Source organism: Pipra filicauda, unplaced genomic scaffold, assembly GCF_003945595.2.
Source record: "Pipra filicauda isolate LSUMZ 115617 unplaced genomic scaffold, ASM394559v2 scaffold470_size491443_pilon, whole genome shotgun sequence".
NCBI classification, from domain to species: Eukaryota; Metazoa; Chordata; class Aves; order Passeriformes; family Pipridae; genus Pipra; species Pipra filicauda.
In genome coordinates this window covers 269,600-293,837 of record NW_024104610.1, presented here as the reverse complement: position 1 = coordinate 293,837, position 24,238 = coordinate 269,600, and the positions used below count along the sequence as shown (strand labels likewise).

Genomic DNA, 24,238 nt, shown 5'->3' with positions numbered 1-24,238 from the left:
TTTTTCCCAAAAGTAAACGATACGATAAGCAGGTATAGGGAATGCCCTTTTGAAAGCTTTTACATATTTCCATCTAAATCTTGATTTTACCTTTGAAAAAATCTCTATCAGATTGATAGCTATTTAAATAAAGTGGAGACTGTTAATAACATGAATCAAGACATGAAATAAAGCCTGACCTGAAGACGCCTGGGCTTTTTTGATAGTGCAGATACCGCCCCTTCCTGCCTGACCCCGTAATTTTCTTATGATAACTGCTGCAATTGGGGAGGTATTAATACAGCAGGATTAAGCTTTTCTTTTAGCTCCTTTTCAGCCAATTTAGCAGCTGAGGACAAGAAAGAAGAGCACGCACCACATTATTTCCGTGGTGCAATCAAGCCTGCAGCCCAGCTGTACAGCTGCCTGTACACTTGAGTAGCTTTACTCTGGAGAATGTATCTCACTGAATAGAGCCATTGTAATCCCATGTGACCACGTGCTTGTGGAAAGGTAGGCAGGAAACAACTGCTCAGCCTGACGTTGGATCAAACCAAGCGGACAGAGTTCTCTCCTGACCAAAACAAGCAGGTTCTCCTTACAGCACTTGGCAGCACCCAAAGGGGAGCATTTGCTAATTAATTTTTATGCTAGTGAAAGTAAAAAGTTGGTTTAGATGCTTAATTGGTGAGGATGTTCCTCATATAAGCATATTTAGAAATGAAGGGTTTCATGCTGAAATAACAACTTAGAGCTCAATCAATAGCAATTCAGTGAAATTTCTGGGTGAAGTTGGGGGCATAGAGCAACTATCATAGTGCAACTATCTCTTCCCTTTAAGAAAGGCTATAAAATTCTACCTGTGTGTCCAGTTCAGTCACCTCCAAATTCAACTTATTCAGATGCTTGTTCACAAAGGTGATGAGAGTCTGAAATATGAAAACAGTGTAGTGAAGGCCTATTCAGTAGGGCAGCAGTCCAACACAATCAGTATGAATTCCACTCAGAAGAGAGTGCACGAGTGAGGAGACTGTAACACAGTCTCTAAGTTTTAAAACTGAAATGTGACACTAAAAAAAAAATAAAATTCTTTTTCCAAGAACAAAGAACAGAAATAAAACAAGTGTGATAATGTAAAAAAAATATACTGTTAAAACATAGAAAACAAACACTTGCAGCAGACTACAGAGAAGTAGGTAATTGGACTCCACTCAAATTTGACAGCAGCCAAAATACTCTAGGTCAGGCCTCTAGTAGTTGTAAACTGGGTATCTCTTTGGCATCAGTACAGTCAATGTACCAGTTGGGTTGTACTCAACATAACACTTTGTGAGAACTTTTTTGAAGGAACCTTTGATAAGTATATGCTGTTGTGTGTTCCAAAGTTAAGTTCATGCTGCTAAACATTAAATAAAAAATAATATCATAATCGTGAATTTGTATATTTAAGTATAAATCTTAATTGTATTTAATGTACGCAAACTATGCCAATTACACATTCTATCCACACACACTCACTACAGACATACAAACAGAGACACACAAGAATGCACATGCATACATTATGTATTTCAAAAATAAAAACCTTCCAACCTTTTTCACTACATTGAGCTTGTCTGGAGCGTGGTCAAATAAAGTGTCGAATGCATCTCTTTCTGAAAAACATTCAGTGATATTAACACACTGAGCAGCACTTGTTCCAGTGCAGAATAAACACTTACTGAGACACATACTCATTTGAGACAACACAGCCAGCAAAATGTTTCAATATAGTCTCTGTATTACAAGTACCATGTATTTTTCATACTGCTCTCTTGCTACGAGCTGCTAGTAACTTATTCTCTATTATTTAAAAAAAATATAATTTTCAAGTAGGATTTGGATTACCTAATGACCCCGTTTCTCAAAAGTGAACAAAGAATAGTATCTTAATGCATAAAACCTTTAACAGCCAGATACAGGTAGCTAAGTAACCAAATCATTTTGTGCAGAACAACAGGAGTTTACATCAGAGCCACTACATCTACAGATGAAGATTTTTTCCCATGGGCTACTGACTGCATTGTGGTATTAAGCAACTCAAGCAGGCCTATGATTACTCATCTGCAATACAATCCTTTGTATAGATGTTTTGGGCCATTCTGATATGCAATTTAGGACATTATCAGCAGTACAGGTAACCCACAGTAGCATGACAGGAGTGCTACTGTAGTGACCTTCTGAAGACAACAGAAAAAAATAATTAAAAAAAAAAAAAGCCACCAGAGCCTTTTCTGAGCATTTTTCATTTTGACAATCACCCGAATGATAGCAAATGACTCCATAAACAGTTACATTCATACTCCTCAATTAAAAAAACCCTAAGTAGATCCAAAGGCATTTATAGAAGGCAGACTTTCTACAAAGTAAGACTGCTCAGGGATATCATTGGGAAAAGAAGTCATTCACGAAGCCTTTTAAATCAGCTCCAAGGCAGCCATTGAAATAATAGAAGAAGCAAAAGCTAAATCCTTGGTGGCAAAAAATAAAGAAGGAAAAGCTAAATTCTCCACCTAAGCTGCTCAGGTGAGTGTTTTCTGCTGGCCAGGCATCTGGCCAGTCTCAGTCCTGGCAGTAAGACCTGCCAGGCACAGGACCTTGCATGGTGTGTAGGGCTGCTGAATGATGACTCCAAGTCTTTAAAGTGTAAGTAGGCAATGAATGTAAGAATATCATCATGTTCACAAGCTGGTTCATGATAAACCACCACTTTACATTATGCTGGGAACTTATAACCATCAGTACTATTACAGTAATGTTCTGGAGGTTAAACCACGAAGCACCTGCAAATTAACATGTGCTGAAACGCAATAAAATGTGTTTTAAAGATGGTCAGACTGATTTTGATGCTTTTTTCCCCCTTTTGCTAACTGCCACAATAGCCTGTGGTGCATATATTTGCCAGGGCAACTTGAAATCCTCTACTTCCTTGCAGGTTGATCAAAGTGACCACCCACTGCAGAACTAATGTGTACTTTGGCTGCCTCAAGGAAAAGATAATAATCAAATGAACTTACCATGCCTTCCTGATAAAGCCCTATAGGAAAAAAAAAAAAAGAAAAAGAACAAAACACTGTTATATATAATTCACTTACAGATATTGTGCTGCAAAAGAAAACAGTATACAGGGTCAGATCTTCAACTTAGTGGATACTGGAGTGGATCCATGGAACTAAGAAAACCTTCATTAAGATACTCCAACTGAGAATCTGGATTAGTCTGGAGTCTATCAGCTATCTCTTGGCTTCACTAAAGTCTCACAGGAGGCCAGATCTCATATTTTCTACTTTGAACCAAACCAACACACCTTGCCTGAGTGAAGAAGGTTTTTTCATGTTGATTTTGTAAAACTTGCCCCTCTTCTTAAAAGCTGAATTTAACACACCAACTATAATACAACTGCAGCCAAAACAAGACTTGGATTGGGTTCTTAAGGACTGAAGCATTTTGCTCCAGTTGATCCCTCATATAAATATCACACATAAACAAATCCATACAGATAATAATAAATCAATAGTACAGCTTCTCTCCATTCAGTTAGAAACCAGAATATTCTACTATTGTTCTCTGTTGGTTTGGAATAACTTTTCTGTTATAAATTGTTCAGTGAGATGACACATACAGGGCTTACTACTGTCATTTCACATTCCCAAAGTCAAAACCACGTAAAAATAGTCATATTTTTAACAAATCTCATTCTTTATCAAGTAAAAACCAACAGAAAAGAATGAGGCATGTCTTTCTTGGTTTTTTTGAAGGACTATTTAATAAAATAAAAATAAATAGAATAAAAATAGAAATAAATTAATAGTAGATAAATACAAAGTAGAGATTTTGTATATCTTCACTCTGTCTTCTCTTCTACCCTGATCTCCTGTTTTTAGTTCCCCTCCTCTCTATTTCCTCCCCCTTCTGTATTTTTAGATGCATGTTTGCAGCTCTTGAAAAGGCTAAAATGCAGTCACTGGCTGATGCATCATCTTCCCTGGAACCCCAATACTGAAATCTAAATATCAGCAAATGTTTGAGTTTCTGAGACGCATCTGTGTTCAATTACTGAACTGCTGGCAAAAGTGGTGTTGACATACTCAGTGTTACCAGTTATTTCCTCTTGGATTTGTCGAGACTGGAGGATTCCTTCTCGTTTCTGGAAAAAATAAAAAAGTGACATTTTTCTCAGTAAAGTTTAATGCTTAGGGTACGGTAAAAATTTATTTGTGATCCACAAAAGTAATTAGATAAAAAGCCTGCAAAATAAGAACTTCTCTTAAACAAGCTTACAGTAATATATTACTTTACCTTGCAAGTATTTCAGAAAACTCTTTTGTACATTAACGAGAAACTTGAAACTCCACCTGCAGAAGGAAGTATTTCTTTTCCTTTCTCCATTGTTCCTAATTCACTTTTCTTTTAAAGGCCCCAATTCAGCAAGACATTCGAAACACCTAAACCCATATGTAAGTATTTTAGTAGAGGTATGCCTAGGTGAGCTGAATTAAACCTTGTATTTCAATGAACAGCTTTGGCAGATGGTGCTCGTGCTTCTCTTTCGCAAAAATCTTGCTCCCAGGCTATTTGTTCTTTCCGCCCTGCTCACGCTCTTTCCTTTTTTCGCCGCAGTGTTTCCCTTTCCTGACTCCTCTCCAGACAAAGAGCTCTATTTGCCTCTGATGGAAAACCAAAACGGAGCTTCCATTCACAGCCTGCTCCAGACCCCAGTTGCCCTGTGTTAATACAAGCATTGACTCCAACGTTGAGATGCGAGAAGCCCTTCGGACGTGGTGCTGAGCGTGGGCTTTGTCCAGAGGCTGCACACAACATGGCAGAACCCAACTCAAATGGTTGCTGCCTGAGTCAGTTGGAAAACGAAGAAGCTGAAAAGTTTTGACATTGTTTCCAGCGTGCTGATGATCGCAGTCATCTGGCGGCGGCGTAAATACCGCACATATGTTCTGCCTCTCTTTGTGTTCTCTCTGTTAATTCTGTTCGCTGGTTATTACTAAAATTTTGCAATAAGGAAAAAAAAAAAGTCAGGCGGACGCTGACGGCTGCATGTAAAGTCTAGACATTAGGCAATTATTCACGATTCTTCGCTCCCTGTCATAAAAGGAAATGAGAAAAATAAATTTATGCTGGTCCTAGGCTTGCCTTCTACGTGGAAAAGGAGAATAACATTTTGGAAAAGTCCTTTCCGGCATGTGAACTTGGGCTGCTGCTCTTTCTTGCCTTGGAGAAGATAGCACATCCCTACCTGAGGCAGTCCTCAGTGTATGATGTGCTGAGGATTTAGCCAGCCTTGAGTCTGTTATTTCTATAAAGCATTACTAAAATATATGAAGAAATATCTTTCTTTCTGCAAGAAAGCTGAACACAGCACCCTCTGGGTCACTCCAGACTGGGACCTGGGGTAATCTAAACTGTCCTTTTAGCTAGATGATAGGTTCAGGGGGGTTCCACAATATTTTTTAAAGTTCTGTTACTAAGTATCTTGAATACAGTAAAAAATGCATTCAAGAAGGACCTTGGAACATTAAAAAGACAGAGTGGAGTCCAGCATGTTACATACTGAAAGAGGGGGCACAGAACAGCTGCTGAGATATCTTCTGTCACATATCTTGAAAATCTGAAGAAAAATGATATGATTTAGGGCTATCTTCACTTCCAGCTTGTGCAGACAGTAGTAAGTGCTTGTACTTCAAGTTACAATCCAGTTCATGCTCATTCCAGTTAGAATTCCTCTCTGAGATTTTTGTTTATTTTTCCCTTTGCTGCAGGGTGAAAGGAAACATTTATTTCCTCCTCATGATGACTCTGACATGCCAATGATGCCTTCTGCAGCAAAAGTTCTATTGCTCTCATATCCTAGAAGAGTTGAGCATCACAGCAATGGTATCTGTACTTTTCAGTGACCAGGCTTGGTAGTATGAGAGCAAAAAAAGGTCCTTTTGAGAACTGAAAGACTGTCCAGCATGTTCCTTAAAGGCAACAGTGGCTACAACTGAAATAGCAAACTACAAAAATCAACACTACTATTTGAAAGTCACTGAGAAATGAAGCATGAATTAACTCCCCATTAAAAAAAAAAAGCTGGGTGCACTTTTCAGTGACAACAGGAGACTTTAGTGGACAAGCTTGGCATTTTCTTCCTTCACACCTGAAAGACTCCACAAAAAGCCATGATGATCTTCCTAATCACTTACCATTTTAAGTTGTCAACTACCACTAGAACTGAAAAATACATCTGAAATCTGGGTAGGACGTCTGGAAATGGAAAAGGTCTTTTCTTCATCTCCCTTTGTGTCAGCAGTTCTATGTAACTGAGGGCCAACCGCTTCATTTCCCAGAAAAAAATCACACTTTGAAAACCTTGCCACTACTTGGATGGCTTTTTGCCTATGTATTGTTGCTATCCATTCATCTGGAGGATCATGTTTTATAATTGCCCCAAATGAAATGCAGAATTATTCTGGAGCTTGAAAGAAGAAACACATTTGTCACAGGTTCAGAAAAAGACTTCTTGGGAACATGGAGCCAGTGCTGCTCTTAAACATTTCAGACCTTCCCAGGTAGTGGGACCAATGATCCCCAACTAAGCTTGTGATGTACACCTTCATCTAATCTCACTAATTTCCTAGCTTTGCCTAAGAGTAGTTTAGGCACCCAAGAATTGCTGTCCCAGAATATACTGCAGCCATTCTGGCTGCTCTGCCAGTGCATTCTTATGCTCTCTGACTTACATCTCTTGCACACAAACAATCTGTCATCTAATCATTCATGGATGGCATAAATAAATAATTTTTAAAAAGAGGCAACTTGATGACAGGATCCAGCTCTCCAAAAAAGCTCTCCCTTGTTTCAGTAGATACGATCAGACAAAGCCTGGGCTTTGTTCAAAGTTATTCATTCCGTTAGTATGGAAGGAAAAGAAAATAATATAACAGAATAGCTACAGAAGGTCCAACTATCACATTTTTTCCCAAATCAGCTCATAACACAGATTTCATATTACTCTCATTGCTAACAGCTTTTGTACAAAACAGCCAAAGGAAACAAGCTTTCGTAAGAACCTGTTGGGCACAAGCACATTTTTTTTGTTTCACAAATATCTTTGTTTCTATTTCAATGAACTACACCCAGCCAACATGGCAACCCTCAGATTTTATGTGTTCCTACACCTAGAAAAATCATGAAATGAATTAAGTTAGTCCTTCTTAAAGACTTCATAAAAGTACTTTTTTCTTTTAATTTCCCTCTCTCTACTGTTCTCTTCATTGAACCATATTTGGCAGAATTTAAAACCAGCTACCACATAGTTTGTTAAGCTTCCCTAGGCTTGACCTTACTTTACAGAATGTATGAGAGTTTAGAACTTGAGGTGTGCAAGTCTGACCACTAAATTAGGCTTTAGGATCTGCTGATTGTTGATTAAAACCTCCATTCAGTTCAAAGGGTACATGATGCATTACGCAGAATCAGTCCCATGGGACATGAAAGACAGATTTAAGAAATAAGCATAAAAAAACCCCACTCACCATAAAATAAAAATGATAAATGTCTCAAACAATTACAGTAAGTATACTGGCCCCCACCCTCTGTTAATAGGAATCAGCACAGCTTTGGAGTTCCACTGAGTGGCTTTCACCCAGCTCGGGGTCTGCAGGACAAAATCTTCTTCAACATTACTTGGATTTTATTCTGCTGCAAATGCTTTCTCCACAATTCACTGGCGCCTGAGCTACAGCTGTGCAACTAAGAGGCAAAGCAGTGAGCCAGATTCTCCCACTACTTATTGTTTTTAAATTGGTTTATCTGTACTGACTTCAGTGGATTTGCTGTTGAACTACATTAGCCTATTAAACAAGAAGACAATTATATCCACTGATTTCAATGGGAATTTTGTCTGGATGTGTGGAGCGACAGCAGAAGATCTGCTTCTCCACTGTAGGACTGTGTTCTTTTTCTTGTTTAGTTTCTCAGCATAAAGATGCCCTGCCCACTGTACTCCCGATTTCTTAAGTTGGTTTTGGTGGAACTTGGAGATAAAGCAGTGTAAATAATACATCCACAATAGCCAAAGGAAAGTGCTTGAAAACTATGTTCCTCTGAAGCCTAAATGCAGATTTCTGGGGTTCCCCTATCTCTAGAGAAACCCATGAAGCAGAATCTGAGAGTCAATGAGTCATTACCAGGCACCAGTGATACATTTACCAGACTCTCCTTCAGATTTCTCCCCAAATTACAAATCTTGTCCTATTTGAATGCTGGAAAAAAGAGCAGATAGTTTCTCAGATCTGTCTCACAGATTTTTCAGTCACACAAAACTTTAGCAATAGCTCTTTCCACCAGTTACTTCAGGGTAACATCAGCTAAAAGGCATAAATAAAGACAGTTACAGTATGAAAAATAAAGGCAAAGTTAATTGGAGAGAAAGAAAAGGAGATTAAATGGGAAGAGGCCAAGTAAGATAGGGCAAGCACAAGTCCAACTGAAAGAAAAATGACGGACAGAATAACATAAAGAGTTTGAATGGATGAGGCTCTAATAAGGAGACCGACTGACAAAAAAGATTTAGTTGATCGGGAGTTTTTTGCATGCCTGTGAGAAAACCAACACTGTAATCAGACTGAATTAGTATGCACAAGGCTGAAAAAGAATATTTAGTCACCTAACATGAATCTGAATGTAATAAACAGTGACAATTCATCATTCAGTGCCAAGAATGATTTGAATCTCTACACAAGTGAGAAGACAGTCAAAAAATGGGAAAAATAATAATTCTAGAGATCACACTGAGTGATAAACACATTCCAACAAAAATAATGCTTCATATATTTTTAATGTCACAGTCTGGCCACTTCACAATCAAAATAAGGTATTCTGAGCCCCAGTTCAATCTGGGAAAGCACTTCTGCCTTTTTCTGGTTGAAGCACTGTCAGCAGAGAAGATGCACACGTGTTTCTCGCCAGCCAAAGAGACACACACATGCCCATCCAAACAGAAACTCCAGATGCATTTCTCAAGAAACCCCTCAGTCATTTTCACAACACTACCAAGAGCTGTTTAACACCTCTCTTACCTGCACAACAACCACCTGAATGGACACATGATCAGGGAGTCTGATTGGCGCTCGAAAATACTGAGATAATGCAACCAGAAGATGAAGTATTGCTACGAGACTTTTAGCATGAACAGCTGAAATAGATATCAAAAGCACAAGTTACAAACTGCAAAGTAACTGGGGCACATATTTTTTTTACTTCTTAGGATGTAGGGATTATGGGACTCTTTTCCTCTTACCACCTGGAGCCGGGGGCACTTTTAAGGCACCTTGTCTCTACTGAGCTCCTCCTGCTCGACAGGCTGTGAGAATGAGACCCAGTCAGCAACGTGTGTCAGCACTGAAGTGCTACTCTTTGCACCACGTCTGGATGCCATAGGCTTATGTAGATGGAAATCTAAAGCTAATCCAAAACCCAGATTTCACGTACGGCAGTTTAAGTGCCGTCTCTGCATTCTCCTTGCCTCTCCTTTATTCCTTTTATTTCAATAAGGATTTATGGACTATCAGAAAGATATTTTTGTACTCATAACATGCACTTATTCATTTTTAAGTGTCACAATGTCTGCAGGATGATAAATGAGCCTATTTTGGCAGAAGCCTTAAGCAATAACTTACTAAACTCAATGACTCAAACATTCCTCATGAAGTTGTTATAGTTCTGTTATTGAAGCTTTTTCACAGCAGGTTTCATAGGGGTAGTTAACACTAACACAACTTACAAGATATCAAAAGCCATGCTGTAGGAAATCCTTAATCAAGTATCAAGCCATTGGCATGAAAGTGAATAATTTCTAATTCTTATTATTGCCTTTCTTCTTCTATTTTGTTTTTGCATTCCTCAGAGCAGTATTCCTAAATGGTCTTTCATAGCTACAGTACAGTGCACTTAAAGTTTCTTGTCTTGAACTAACCAATAACTCCTACCTTACTTCACTGGTAAAGCACTAAAATATGCTTCTTCATTATCTTCCAATGCAAGTCTCAGCTATACCATGGAGACACCAATTCATATAAAATGTGGCATTGCTGTCAAATTTTGGTGGTGTGCCAGCGCTCATGGATGAGGTGCTTTAAGAGAGCACTACAAAGATGTCTGTCTGCCTGGCACTGGTGTGTGCCACAGCTGGGTCCAGCTGCTGCTGTCTATCTCTACTTCAGCTCTAAAACACATGTAAAACATTAAATTAAAACTAGAAGTTAAATTGTTGGGCCACTCCACACACCCTGCCTCCAGCTGCAAAACAGAGAATGGAAAAAACCTGGGGGGAGGCTGAAAAGAGAAGGGGACAGAAAATTCAGCAGGACCACACAAAGGGGCAAGTCAGAATGCCTAATGTTCACTCTTCATCTCTTGAGATATTTCTCTCCCTCTCACTAATTTGTTGTGAATGGAACAGGACACAAAACTGCTCAGCTCAAAACAGGTACAGGAGACAGGGAAACTGCTATGTACTGGTCAAGGTATTCACCAGCATGAAATGATTCTGAAAACCAATCTTAAAACAGATTAAGAGGCCTAATTTTCTAAAGCTGGTAACCTGCTTTCTGCAACACATGTGCACCAGCATGTCTCGTGTTGGGCCACTGAAGGCATTTCTGTTAGATATTGCTATGTTCATTTTTAATACATAAAAAAGGAAGGACTCAGAACTAACCTTGATGAGAGTTTTGTAATCAAAACTAGTGGCTCAGATTTTGTCTTAAATGATCAGGAAATATTATTCCCATCTATGCTGCAAATTTTACACAAACAAAGAGTTCTAGGACCTAACCCTCCTTCTGCCTATTTACTGTATTTATACAGGTACTTGCCTGTTTCGACAAACCTATTTGGTAACAGAAAACTTAAGCTGGTATGCACATGGTCTTCAGAGCAAAACCACCATGCTTTGACAGACTCTGAGAGGACAGGTCATTGAAACTGAAGGCTGAGCACCAGTAAAGAGTGAACCATATCTGGAAATGCCCTTCAGAGCAGTTCCTACCATAAATAACAGATTTCAGCCTTCCCTTATCATTGGATATTTCAGAATTCCAGATAGCACCTATAAACTCCCAGCTGCCAACAAATGAGAGCAGCATAGCAAACACAACTTACAGTCAACGTTCCATTTAATGCTTCTTGGGGGGAGTTTAAGAGTTTCATTGATCTTTTCAAGCACTGTCTGTAACTTCTGTTTCTGAGCAATTTCAGACTGAGTAACTTCGGCAACATTCAGCTTCTCACTTTCAAGCTTCTCTGAAGTGATAGAAGAAAAAACAGGAAAACCAGTTGTCAACTCCATGAAGAACACAAAGACATTCCATACACCCAGAGGTATATTTAAGAGGTACCAGACTTCCTAGTTTTAAATTATCTTAAGTTTTCTTCCAGGGCCACTTTCCCCCTACTGAGCACCTAAAGATAAGATCATATTTTCCCTTTAGTTACACATTGCCAAGGGGAAGGCCAAGTATTATCCTATGCCACACTACTGGCTAACAAATATTTGCTGAAACTCCCTTCAGGGAGCACCAGACTCGGAGGTATGGCCCATTACTTCTTTTGCTACTGAATGAGAGAGTACCACTCTGCAGGAGAGCGGCTTTAACAGCAGACCATCAAACCTAGGAAACCAACTTTCAGATTTGTTTCATCAGCCTCAGCCTCCCAGCTTCTTCTTCAGATGCAGGAGATTAAAAAATTTTACTTGGCCCATTTGTGATAAAAGTGAAGTGATTCCATATTCACAGAGGTGAAGGATGCACCAAAGAAATGCAAACAAGTTTTTCTGGAGGCATGAAAACAAAACCTCAGGCAATTTCTTTCTATGAAAACACAGCCCTTTTCTGCACTCAAAATTTGCAGTAGAATTTAAAATACTTTATGAATTGGTGTGTTACTGATTAGGACAGACTGCTATGTCTATCATAAATGGCTTAGTGTTTAAACTTAAACAAAGAAAATTTAGCAGTAAGATGACAACATCAGAAACAAAATGCTTGGTCACCTATCAATTTACTTCTATGAAAGAATATCCCACTAAGAGATATCTTATTTGGTAAGAGCTGATCTTGTTCTCATCAAAGGGAACTGAGTATCTTCCCAAAGGGAGCAAGCCTGAGCTACCAGTTTAAGAGATTGCTATCTCCTAATCCTGCTATATATCCTAATCCTGCCTGAGAGACTGCTGTCTCCATGGGTTTCTTGTGCCTCCTCAGAATCAGTCACACAACAAGACCAAAGTCTTCAGTTAACATAGACCTGATCCACAAGGAATTTAGGGTAACAGAAAAGATTCCACTGAAATTTATAAATGCTGGATCATTATATGGACATTTAGGAGTCAGGCTGCATCTGATATGCATTTTTTGGATTTTGGGTGAGGTCACTGGAGGTCTGCCCATGTGAATCAAATTGCTCAGTCTGGGGCATATCCAGTCCATCACAATATATTCAATGACTCAACCATTCATAGAAGGGAATAGTCTGTGTAGTCTTTATTGTAAGTGCTCACATGATGTTTCAAGATTCATTTAAGATACTGAAAAGAAATTTACTGGAGACTTTATGAGCTGTAATAACTACGAAAATGGCTTCCAAGCCAGCACTGTAAAAAGCACATGCCAGCTCTGCATTAGCAGTTTCTTTTCTCTATCTGTTTCTCAGCTGAAGCTCAGTTTGCAGTCCACTGGGCACCATTACCTCAGCAACGTTAAAAGCCAGACATCAAATCAGAGAGAAATTCCAACTTTCCAGAGGAACCTCGCAATGTGAATAAACTACAGTACGGAACGAGCAGAGATTAAAAACATCCACCGTTGTACTGAAAATACCCTTTCCTTCAAACTTACTTTCCACTTGTAACACGGTTAAGTTTGTGCAGCACATATGCAGATAATAAATTTAATTGGACTGAACACTGTTGCCAAGACAAGAACCCTCCCTCTCTAGCACCCCAGGTAGGCTTTGTGCTGTTCTCATCAACTGCAGAGCACCACACATGGCACTGCAGCTCTGAGGACTGTGCGTGCAGCCTATTGCTCAAGGGCCTCATAATACAATGCTATTTTTATATCACTTAGTGGCATAAATGTAAGATGATACCAAGGCTCCTAAACAGGAATAAGAGATCCACTTATTGACAAAAGTGCCTTAACAGCGTGCACGTATATTTTTTCTTACCAAATAATTTCTGCAAAACTTGTCCATCATACAGGTCTTCAGCCAAGTCTTTCACAATAATCCTCTCTCCTACCAACACATCATTAATCCAGTCAATTAATACCTATATGGGAAACACAAATTTGGCAGTATTATAGACTATTCATTTGCAATTTAAAACACATGTCATTTTGTACGATGATGAAAATAGAAAATAGAAAGAATACCAAATTGCAATGGCTCAAAATACAGCCTGAAATACCATGAGAAGCAAACAGGAAAGACTCAGGAAAGACTTTTCTAAGGTGGCTGTGTCAATGCACCACGAGGTCTAGACAAATACCAATGGATTCAGTGCCTCCTGGAGTGAAATGTTTCCCTTGCTTTCAGTCACATTTTAACATTTTATTGTGAAGCAAAAGATTCTGAAGTTGATTCTGATGAAGCATCCTGATGAAGTTCTAACCTCAAGAACCAAAAAGACAAGGGAAAGTCCGTGTGATCTTATGTTGGTGGTGGGATGGCACTGAGAATCTAGACTCAGGATTTTAATTGAAATTCTTAAGTCTCTCTGTGCCACATCTAGAGAAAGATGCTGCAGCGAATGACCTGCCCATTTCACTGGGATGTGCACACCAGATGGTTTCATTTAATTAATATCTAACCAGTGCTTTGAAGTGTTCAAATGAAAGAGGCACTGGTAGCATGAAAAAATAGTTTCACTTTCCTGAGAGTGTTTACATGCTTTTCATTACCTTCATTAGTTCTTGTAATTTTGGGTCATTTCTTGAATTCGGATCAACCATTGTTCGGACTTCATTTTCCTCTGGAAGGTTTAAAAGAAAGATGTTAGTAGCTATTACAGCATGACACTTTATTTTACATCAAGCTTTTATGTTGAGATGTAAAATTGTCGTGAATTACCTAGCATAGTGTCCTCAGGGTCTAGTTCGAATGGAATTGGACTGAGAGGCAAGTTAATGGCATTCATTCCTTCTTCCTGTAATTCAGATACTAGGAAATAAAAAAGAAGAGCTTGGTCAAATTTCAGTTTGATTTTACTTACTATTTCATTCTTGCTAAAAGTAGCATTAGTTGTCTTAATTTCCTTATAAGAACATGACTCTATTAGATAAGCCACTAGGTGTAATTACAGCAATAAAGGATAGCTAACAAAAATTGGAGGTCCAGCCAATAAACCTTTACTTGTATGAGTAGATTTTTCGTGGGTAATGGTTCTGGAATTCATGCAATTGCCTCAAATCTTTTCCAGGATAAGGCCCATTGTCCTCGAATTTTAAAAGGCTCACTTGCATTTTAATGGTCCTGATATTTTAACACTAATGAATCATTTTAGCTGAGGGAAATGATTATTGCTCTCAGCTATGTCACCCTTGCTCTGGAAATGCTTCAAGTTTAGCTACTTGAGCAGAGCTGGGCCTCGCTATATATCCATGGAGGAGTTGCCACACTGAGAAACTACTCAGGACTGAAGGTGCAGCTGCAGCTCACAGCTACCTCCTTTGCTCAGGTCAGAGGCAGCCCAGCTAGAGCAGGCTGTGGGGCGCTTCTGGCCTGTGTCCTTGGCCTTTCTTAGCAGAAATCACGGTAGCAAGACACAGGTGTAAGATGATGAACCCTCAAAAGTACTGCCTGAGCGTGGAGTCCAGCAACAGGTTGAGAAAGAGCTCAAACGCAGGAGGAGGAGGAGTAATCCAAGATCCCATAGTTTGAAGATACCTGCAGTTGTCGGGAAATACAGATGAGTTCTTACTCAGCCAAAGTCCCCAAATGCTACAAACCTCAATCTTCTTGTAATACATGCTCTGAGAACGTAAGAACAGAAAGATCCAGAGAAGTGGTGTAAAAGGAGGACTGCCACCAGTTCTGCACCTGGTAGAGTTCAGAGCATTCATTCCTCTGGGTGACCCAAAACTTTAGTAGGTTGCAAAGACAAAACCTCTCCTTTCCTGCCCAAACATGCCTCCTTAACAGACAAGAATAAACACAAAGAAGCCAATACACTAATCCTGCTGCTATGGAAGAACTCACAGCACTGCGCAGGGAGGGAACCCACAAGTTTGTATCTTGCTTTGTAACCAAGAAATCAGTGCAAACCTGGCTTATCAAACCAGGAAGGAGGCTTGCTGTCTGCTGTCTTATGAATGGCAAGTAAAAAATGTTGTTTTGATCACTCAGTTTCCAGAGTGCCGACCTTTAAAAGGTGTTGTTAGCACATCTGTTCCAGTCATAGTTTAAACTTAAACAACTTAATTCAATGATCCTACATATGTCCTGTAGATTCAAACAGTTGTCTGCACCTTCTGATGTGAACTAAAGTATTTGATTTACGTGCAGATCCAGATTCACCATCCAATAGTTCAGATTTACAGGCTGATGCTTTCCTCAGTTTATTCTGAAAATTACAGAAACAATTTATGTTGGGAGAAAACAGAAAAGTACTTTAGAGATCTTGTGTTTTGTGGCTGACTCATAGGTTAGCTTTTGGATGTTTTGCCTCTCTGCCTTAGCTTCCTGTGTGCAGTAAGTGTAGCTAAATTTCACATGAACACTGTGATAATCAGTCAGTTGGTGTGATAACTGGACTTAAAACTTTCCAAATATTTTCTACGCTTTGTGAAATGTTGATGAAACGCCTGTGCATGTTTCAAGAATCTGTGTAGCTGTATTCAGGCATCTATGTAAGATTCACAGCAATCATGGCTGCTGGAATCCTTATTACTTTTAACCGAACAAAAATATCTTTGAAAAATTCACTGCCTTCAATACTGAACCCGTAACTTCACTCCACACACTCACTCTGCTTGTGTATCTGTAAAATACAAATACTGAGCAGCTCTAAAGAGTCATAAAATAATGTTGACAATAATAGTTCCCTCGGTTGTTGTGTATTCTCTAAAACTGGTGGCTGAGAGCACCAGACCAAATTAATCCCTTATGTAACTCCACTGAGTTCTGAGGAGTTATAGCAAAGATGAATTTGGTCTAGCATGTACAATCTCAGGAACTGTTTACACTTAATGGCAGTTGTTGGAATTGTTAGCACTCCTTGGAGAAAATAACTGTTGGTTTTATTAACCTCTTTGATTTTTTTTTAAATTATTTTTATTTTGGTTCAAAATGGTTATGGGCATAAAAATGTCAGTGGGTAGACCACGTGGAGGTCTTTCTGGTTTGACATCTTTAGTTCTTGCAGGACTTCTGCACAAAGGTTCCTAGGCAGAAAACATGGGGGTTTTTCACATCAGTCCCAGGAGGGAGCATAGTAACTAAAATCTGTTCAAGCCAACTGCCTCCACTGAGCTCCCCTCTCCCAAAGGGCTTAAAGCTCTGCTTGGGCAAGACACACTGGAGAAAGCAGTCAGCTCATTTTCCTAGTGAAGGACAATAATGAAAGCTTTTGGTTCCTCTCTCCAGGGAGCAACCCGCTGGCAGAGCTGGCTGACATTTCTCCAAGGAGACTGAGCGGACCTTTCAAGGTTGAATGTTATGTAAGGAATTCTTTACAAGGCCCACTGAATCTCCCCACATTTGTCCTCCAATGTGCACAACTATTACATTCTACTTTTAATAACATGACCTTCATCATATTACCAGAGTTTCTGAAAATAAGAGAAAGCAAACAAAACCCTGCCATTATCTTAGCATGGAAAGGGAACATAAGATACAAGGAAAATTATAAGAAACACACACAGGGAACTAATACATTGATGTGTTCTAGAATACAACTGTTATATTTGTTGTACAGCAGGGGCTAAGCCCTGCTTTCTACAGGCTGCTGTAAGCAGCTCACCCAAACTGCAAATACACCGTGCACACCTGCCAGAGCCGTATGCAGAACCTACCCAACACACTGCCAGATGACCCACAGATCCCAGATGGATCCAGTTTGCAGAGAGGACAGCTCCTCCTCAGCCACTGCATTCTGCAGTACACAACCTCTGCCCCAGGTTGGTATTAATCCCATAATAAAGACTCCACCTGCTCTCCTGTTCCCTACAAGCAGAAAACATGCTGGAGAAACCCTGAGCCTTATAGCATCTTTTCAATTCTTCCCCAATACTGAAGAGCAAAGATTTGACTACAGATTAGTAATACTACTAAATGGATCAAGTAAGCACATGCATTACATCAAGCTGTATGTAAAGTGAGTGAAAATGTACTATGTAGTATAGACTCACTTTCTAAGAATTGTCATAAAAAAACCCAAACATGACAAATCACTGCTATACACTTAGGTGTTTATAGAGGAACCACAAATATGTGATTGAGGTTGAGTTTGCATACCACAGTTTCAGCAGAGGAATCAATTTTTCAGCTGCCTTTCACTAATTTGTTTTAATTAATTTTCATGAAAATCACTTCAGCAACTTAGTAGTTTAATAAAAACAAAGAACACAGCAGTAGGGCAATTTTTGCAGCAGCTGAAATTAAAATAAAATACTCTAATTTTTTTAAATGCTTTGAGGAATTACTTTGGAGCATCAGTAAAACCTCCACTCCAAGCCTTACAGTGTAAAGCCCCAGGAAGGGAGGAAGGGATGCACCTGCAGCAGTTCATCGATACCACATCAGTTGCCAGACCAGTGCACTGGGACCTGTGGCAGCTCCTCTGAAGGAGAGTATCCACAGAGTTGTCTGTTTGACTTGGGGCATGCTTGGCCACTGGATAACCCCAGTAATTAGAGTTAAGACCACCTTTCTGTTCTCACCCTCTGCTGTGACCCAGACACAGCCCAGTTCATCAGCTACCATGGGGCTTATGCTCGTCATGCTTATATTGGTAGGATTAGAGACTTTATCCTTTTGGACACAGGAATAAAATCCAGTCCTTCATGGCTTTTTTTTTTTGTCAGTCGCCATGCTGAGTGGAACTGGGGGCTGAATGTACTTTTAGAGCAAGACCCTTAAAAGCAACAGTTACACACGGGCCAGACAAATCTCTGTGGATTGGCAATGTGCAAGTCCCAGTTTTAACGCTGGACAAAGAATGGACATTTCTGCTCAGACTTCTGATTCAGCTCCACGTGCCAAATTTCTTATGATGTAATCAAGTGAAACTCCACTGCTATCAGCTGTCAACAGACTTCCTCCCACCATGCCAGCACCAAATTTGGCCCCAGAGCCGGGGAGCCCGCAGGCCTGTATCAACAGCAGCTACAGCAGCTATTTTAAGCTGGATGGAATTCTTACTGGTTTAGATGCTCTAGGATTACAAGGTCATAAACCTATGCTATCAAATCCATGCTGGTGCTCTGAGCCAGGCCCTGCCCTTTGATGCGTGCATCCAACTGCCATTGGAACTGCTGGAGGCCGAGCACATCTGAAAGTGGAGCACTGCCCATACGGTTTAAATTGGCTTAATTCCTCTAGTGCATGCAGCCTGTTGCTCCACATTGTATTTATTAGACAGTTTCATTGGGGTTTTTTACTTGTTTATTTTGTGTGCTGAAGGCTTTTTGCTGCCCTATTTAGTATTCAGGGCTTAACGTTATTCTGATTTGAATGAAACACATCTCATTATTTAACCGAGCTCAGAAATGCCACATCACCCAATGCACTCTCTGTGGTTTAGACATATTTTAGCATATCTATCCAAAGAATCATAAAATAAATACAGCAAGATGCAGTGTTAAATAGTCTCTCCTCTGAGTGCTACAGCCATATCTTCCCATGTAATTGATCCCGTACTTACAAAACTAAAATTACTCAAGTGCTACAAAAGTAACGGATCGATTCTGGAAGTGTGTGATAACTAGAACTGAGCCCTAATGCTGGAGGAGCACAATGCCACAATGCCTCTGACCTCAATTTTTCAAAACCAGGAGATTTAAATATATGCACATACACCTACATAAATGCATACAATATTTCTGCAGTTCTTTAACTGCTTTCTTTCTGCAGTCTAAGAGTTTTCCATTCAAGGTCTTCTCTGCCATTTTGAAGGTTGCATGTGCTTTGGTTGGGTTTGCCGTTTTTTAGGTGTTTGTTTTTTTTTTTTTTTTGTAGAAGCTGAGTCATTCACATGACTCCAAGAGTTTAAGCTTTCTATAAAAAGTCAAAAAATATCTGATATTTTAAACTGCTATGGTAGGCAGTAGCTTTACATGTCATGCCTCTGTCTTAAGCTTATTCTTCGGACCATCTGGAACGCTAGCTGCATTCATATTGCCAGAATAACACTGGATATTTGTATATATGCCCACATTCAAACATGCATGCCTATGCTACATACATTTATATATGTAGCCAGAAGTCATAGCCAGTTCAGAAGAATGCTGATTTTCTTCAAGAACTGTCTTTACTGCTCTTGTGTAAGACACATACTCAATTACAATTGAGCCAAATTTAGAAGAATTGCTTTTTGGTTTCATATTCTCTTTACTGGGTGCAAATTTCTGGTAAATGCCCATGACCTTGGTGGTTTGTTTTTGTAACCACTCCTGCACAAGAGCAGCTTTACTTCTTCTACTACCAATTTGATGGCCTGCAATACAGACTTGAGTGTAAATGAGTGTATCTGCACAGACTTCAGTGGATTTATGCTGATTTATACCAGATCACTGGCTCAGTGGGATTCCTGTTCCCTCTCACATACTCCAGTTCTATAAGCTGATATAATTCCAGTGGAGTAATTCTGGATTTGTACTGGTAAATATGAAAACTGATCAAAATTACCTAAGACGGTAGAGAATGGGGAAAAAAAAACCAGCAAAAACATTTTCAAAAAGTCCTAGTTTAAGCTTTTACAGAATGATACTATTTAGTCAAGCAAACTTATGCAATTGCTTTCTGGGCAATCCATCCAAAATGTTAATTTCAAATACTTGTGTGTGTGCATCTTGTAAGTCCACAAAGAGAAAAGAAAATATTAATCTAAAATGGTACTGCCTAATTTTCTGGAATACATAATTCATCCAACATGGATTCTGGCAGCTCAGCTTTAACTCCGAAACAAAAGAAATCCACACAAAAGACAATAAATCTGCATAACACATGGTACTAAAATGATCCAATGGATTTATAGATGTTTACAAGTTTGCAGAGTGTGACACAGCGTCCACCAGAAATTTGATATTCACAGCACAAAACATCATAAACATATGTCTGCAACTACAAAAGGGCCTTTTTATGTGGGGATCATTGTTAAAATTGTCTTCAGAACATAAACCTTGAGTTGTAAATGCTACTCCCCATTTATTCTCCAAGACATAACAAATGAGGGAAGAAAAGCAGAGATATGTTTGTAATTGAAAATGTTTCTCAGGAAATGATCTGTACAGGAACATCATTCTCATTCCATTAACTGCTGACTCCAAGCCAACCATTTGTAAAAGTAAATAAATATGCAAACTGGCTGACAACAATGTGCCTGTCTTTAATGTTTCTACATTAGTACTCAGTCTCCAAAAAAGAATCTATTTTCTTTTCTCATTTCTCCATTAAACCAAACATGGCATGCACACAAAAAGAACAGGAGTAATGCTGTTCACAAAAAAGATGGGAGAAATGCTATAATTTGATTTTCATGTATCCAGTAGAAATTAAATGCTTATTGCCTTGAGCTTTCTTTAAAGTCCGAAGCCACCCTGAAGTACCTCAGTGACTAGTTTGCTGTTCCTTTCTCTTTTGCAATTAACAGGGGAAAAAAAAAAAACAACTGCATAGGCTGACAAAGGTCTGGTCTGGGTCTGAGTAGGTAAAAAACAACAAATCAGGGAGCAAACTCAGTCCTTCTTTCTCAGAATTTTCCTGTAGTTTCTAAGAGGTAATAAGTGGTGCAGTGTCAAGCTAACACAGATACCAGTCATTCCATTCATTCCTTCAACACATCCTCTCAACACATCTTTTAAAATACATAAGCAGTGTCTGCAGATGTTTTGAGAAGCTTGTTACCCTCCAGGAGTGTTTAAAACCCTACTGAAAAAAAAAAAAAACAGACAAAAAAACCCCGAAAGGCAGCTTTGGGAACAAATACAGACAAGAGTTTAATTGACACTGATTTTTACTCCCACTGAAGAATAAATCACGCATATGAGAAATGCTGTGACCATTCCAAGTTGTTATCAAAATGTGCTGTGCTGAATCTGATCCCAGCCTGCAAGCTCCAAACAGCCTCAGATGCTTACACAGGGCCTTTGTGCAACAGACACACACAGGTTGTTTGCTGGTGTGCACATGGTATCCCTATATTCAAACTGTTTCATTGAAACCAATCCTTCGGCAGCTGAGATTTCCAACTTATTGAGGTAAGTATTGACAGATCTCTAAACTGATTTATTGAGGCACATCACAATTACACAGAGCACTCGGGGCTACACAGAGACAGAAAGAGGAAGCATTTTTATCCTTCTCACTGATATTTTGATGTTTCTCGAGTTACAACAAATCTGCAGAGGAGAGGCAGACAGACCTCTTGCTGCAGTCCTAACCCGAAGCAAGTGGAGGCAATTGTTCATCCTATATGCACAACAGCTTGCTGCAACAGTTTTTTTCCAAACGTTGTGGAGTGGAGAAGCTGATTTTGTAGGGCTGACTTGCCTCATTTTGTGAATCACCAACCAGCTAATAGTAGCTATTCCAACATCAACATGAGGCACTCATGCAGAGAAGACAAAACCAAGGATCTGTTCCAAGAAGTCTTTCCCAGCTCAACAAGTTCTAGCTTTTCCTAAGAGAAAACCCAAAAATAGTTCATAGGAATGTGAGGGCACACCAGTAGCAAGCTGAGGATTTCCTGAATTTCTTGCTCTTTTCTTCTTGTGTATATAAGCCTCGCTTTTGAAGGAGAAAAAGTGTCAGACCTACTGCATCTCAGTCATCTAGATGATTGCTTTTTCTTGAAAGAAATAGAAAAATTACTACATTTACTGGAAAGTTGAAGTTCCTTCTCAGAGACTGCAAATTAGTTTATGTATCACACTCTTTTCAAACTGTAGTTCCTAGAGCTACTTGTGTTTTAAGATAAGCATCTTGTCATCTTCAAGAAATGACTTTGTGACAAAGGATAAAAAGATCTGTAGTAAATGGCCAAGAATTTCTACATCTCAAAAGGAAAAAAAAACAAAGCCCAAACCACCTTAATATCTTAAGGAAGTTCCTCACACTTCCAGAACTTACTTTGGTGTCAAAGTCAACCAAGGTGAAAGTCTGGGGGTGACACAGAGGCTGGACAAGTAGCAAACACATGAAAGATGGGATAAGAGTCACCCAAAGAAATTAAAATAATAATGAATACAAATATGTAGATGTATTACTAATTTACATAATCGGTAGTATGCAGCCCATTTTTTGCTACCTTCTGCATCAATCCTGGGCATCTAACCATGGTTCTCAGATTCAGTACAACAAAGGAGAATTAACTTGCAACATCTAATTCTGTTTTTCCCCTCCACTTTAAAGATTTTCAGTTTCTTGCTATGTTTATTATTTGTGCCTACCACACAGATGGTTTCTAAAAATCTCTGCAACATGTCCTAGGGAATTGAAGTTTTTTGTCAAGGACAGAATCAGGATCTAATTTGGGAATTGGGATCTAAAGACAGGCCTTCAACATGGGAAAACTAGGCTGTGGCTTTGGCTGGATCAACAGAAACCCAGCTACATTCTTAAAGAAAATGGGCCGGATTTGGTGAAAGGCAAAAAAATGAAACCTTAAAATGGCAGAAATACATCTTCTAGCATACTGAAGAGTAAGCTGCCCTCTGGGGTTCTCTCACCAATGTGGAGGTTAACAGGTATTTGACAGCAGAAAAGCTTCAGGGTTTGACTGTGACAGCAAGGACTACAGAAAAGGTAAACTTGCTTCCCCATTCTTATCTCCCAGGAGTTTGCACCAGCAGGATGCAGGTGTGATGTGTGGAAGTCCTTCTGTTTTTTCCCAGCCATACAGCTTGAAAGGCCATTTCAGGGACAGAAATATTAGGGCTGTGGCAATCCCTGGCTAGAGGGAGGACTTCGGTCAGCTGGCATAAATCACAGTGTGGTGTGATCAGTAGTATGGCTGTGCTATTCTCCTAAAACATATTTACACAAAAGTGTAAGATGATGATGCAAGACAGGACTTTGGTAGCACAAGCTGGAAACTATGTTTGGCCTAGGAAAGCAGAGTTAGTTCTCAATTTGCACAGGAAATAAATGAACATTTTCCAGTCCAGGTTCTCAAATCTCTTAATCAGAATTAATTCATTTAACATCCCACCAACAGAAAAAAAAAGCATTATCCCCATTCTGCGGCATAGAAAGTGATGCAATCTCAGATGATGGAATACATCTACATGTTTCCTTTCTGGAGACATAAATTGCACTTGTAAAATGGAAGCTTGGCACTTGAAAATACAGCCTTACCTGTCTGCAATGTTACACTTAGCCTGACACAGAGTGGACAAGAATACTCTTGCTTTCCAAACCCATGTCATTGTAAAGAGAACACCCTTCTTTCCATATAACCAGTAGTAATGATTTTCATCCAGCCCTGTGCCTTGCCTTTCACAGGCCCTGCCCAGTACCCTCCTGTGCGTTCCTAATCTTCCTTATTTCCTCATAAAACTCAAACAGCTGCTCCAATTTCCAAATGCCCTAAAATAAAGTACTTTATTGAACAGTTCATCTGATTATGGTGTTCACATGTTATTGTGAGGACCAGCTCTGAACTGCACATACATTACAACCGTCTTTTCCAAGAAATCCCAAACAAGCTGTAAGTTTGGAGCAGCACTTGCTACTACCTGTCAAGAGCTGTCAGACAAGGGAAACACCACTGTGTAAGCTCCTACCTGTCAAATGCATTTCATGGGCTGCTGTCATTACTAATGTATCTATTCCAGCAAGAAGAGCAATCACATCAATAGTAGCTGTGGCTGTATTTCCTACCTTGCAGGTGAATGTACCAAAACCTGCAACTCAATAATCTACGTAGATAACCTTAAATGGGTTTTACTTCATAGCACTGACACATTTGGAGTTTCTCAGAAATAATCTGCAGCTTTCTGTT

The 24,238-nt window shown here is 39.4% G+C and overlaps 1 protein-coding gene across 1 annotated transcript in view; it reads right to left on the bottom strand.

The window, feature by feature from the left end:
• PARVA (parvin alpha) overlaps positions 1 to 24,238 on the bottom strand; it is a 66,542-nt gene that overhangs the window by 10,229 nt on the left and 32,075 nt on the right. The window contains exons 2-10 of the mRNA XM_027714877.2: positions 14,149 to 14,238; positions 13,980 to 14,050; positions 13,246 to 13,348; positions 11,179 to 11,319; positions 9,096 to 9,211; positions 4,107 to 4,165; positions 3,036 to 3,055; positions 1,573 to 1,634; positions 840 to 908 (exon numbers count right to left, since the gene is read on the bottom strand). Of these exons, the coding sequence (XP_027570678.1) occupies positions 840 to 908; positions 1,573 to 1,634; positions 3,036 to 3,055; positions 4,107 to 4,165; positions 9,096 to 9,211; positions 11,179 to 11,319; positions 13,246 to 13,348; positions 13,980 to 14,050; positions 14,149 to 14,238 (731 nt within the window). The remainder of the gene's footprint in view (positions 1 to 839; positions 909 to 1,572; positions 1,635 to 3,035; positions 3,056 to 4,106; positions 4,166 to 9,095; positions 9,212 to 11,178; positions 11,320 to 13,245; positions 13,349 to 13,979; positions 14,051 to 14,148; positions 14,239 to 24,238) is intronic.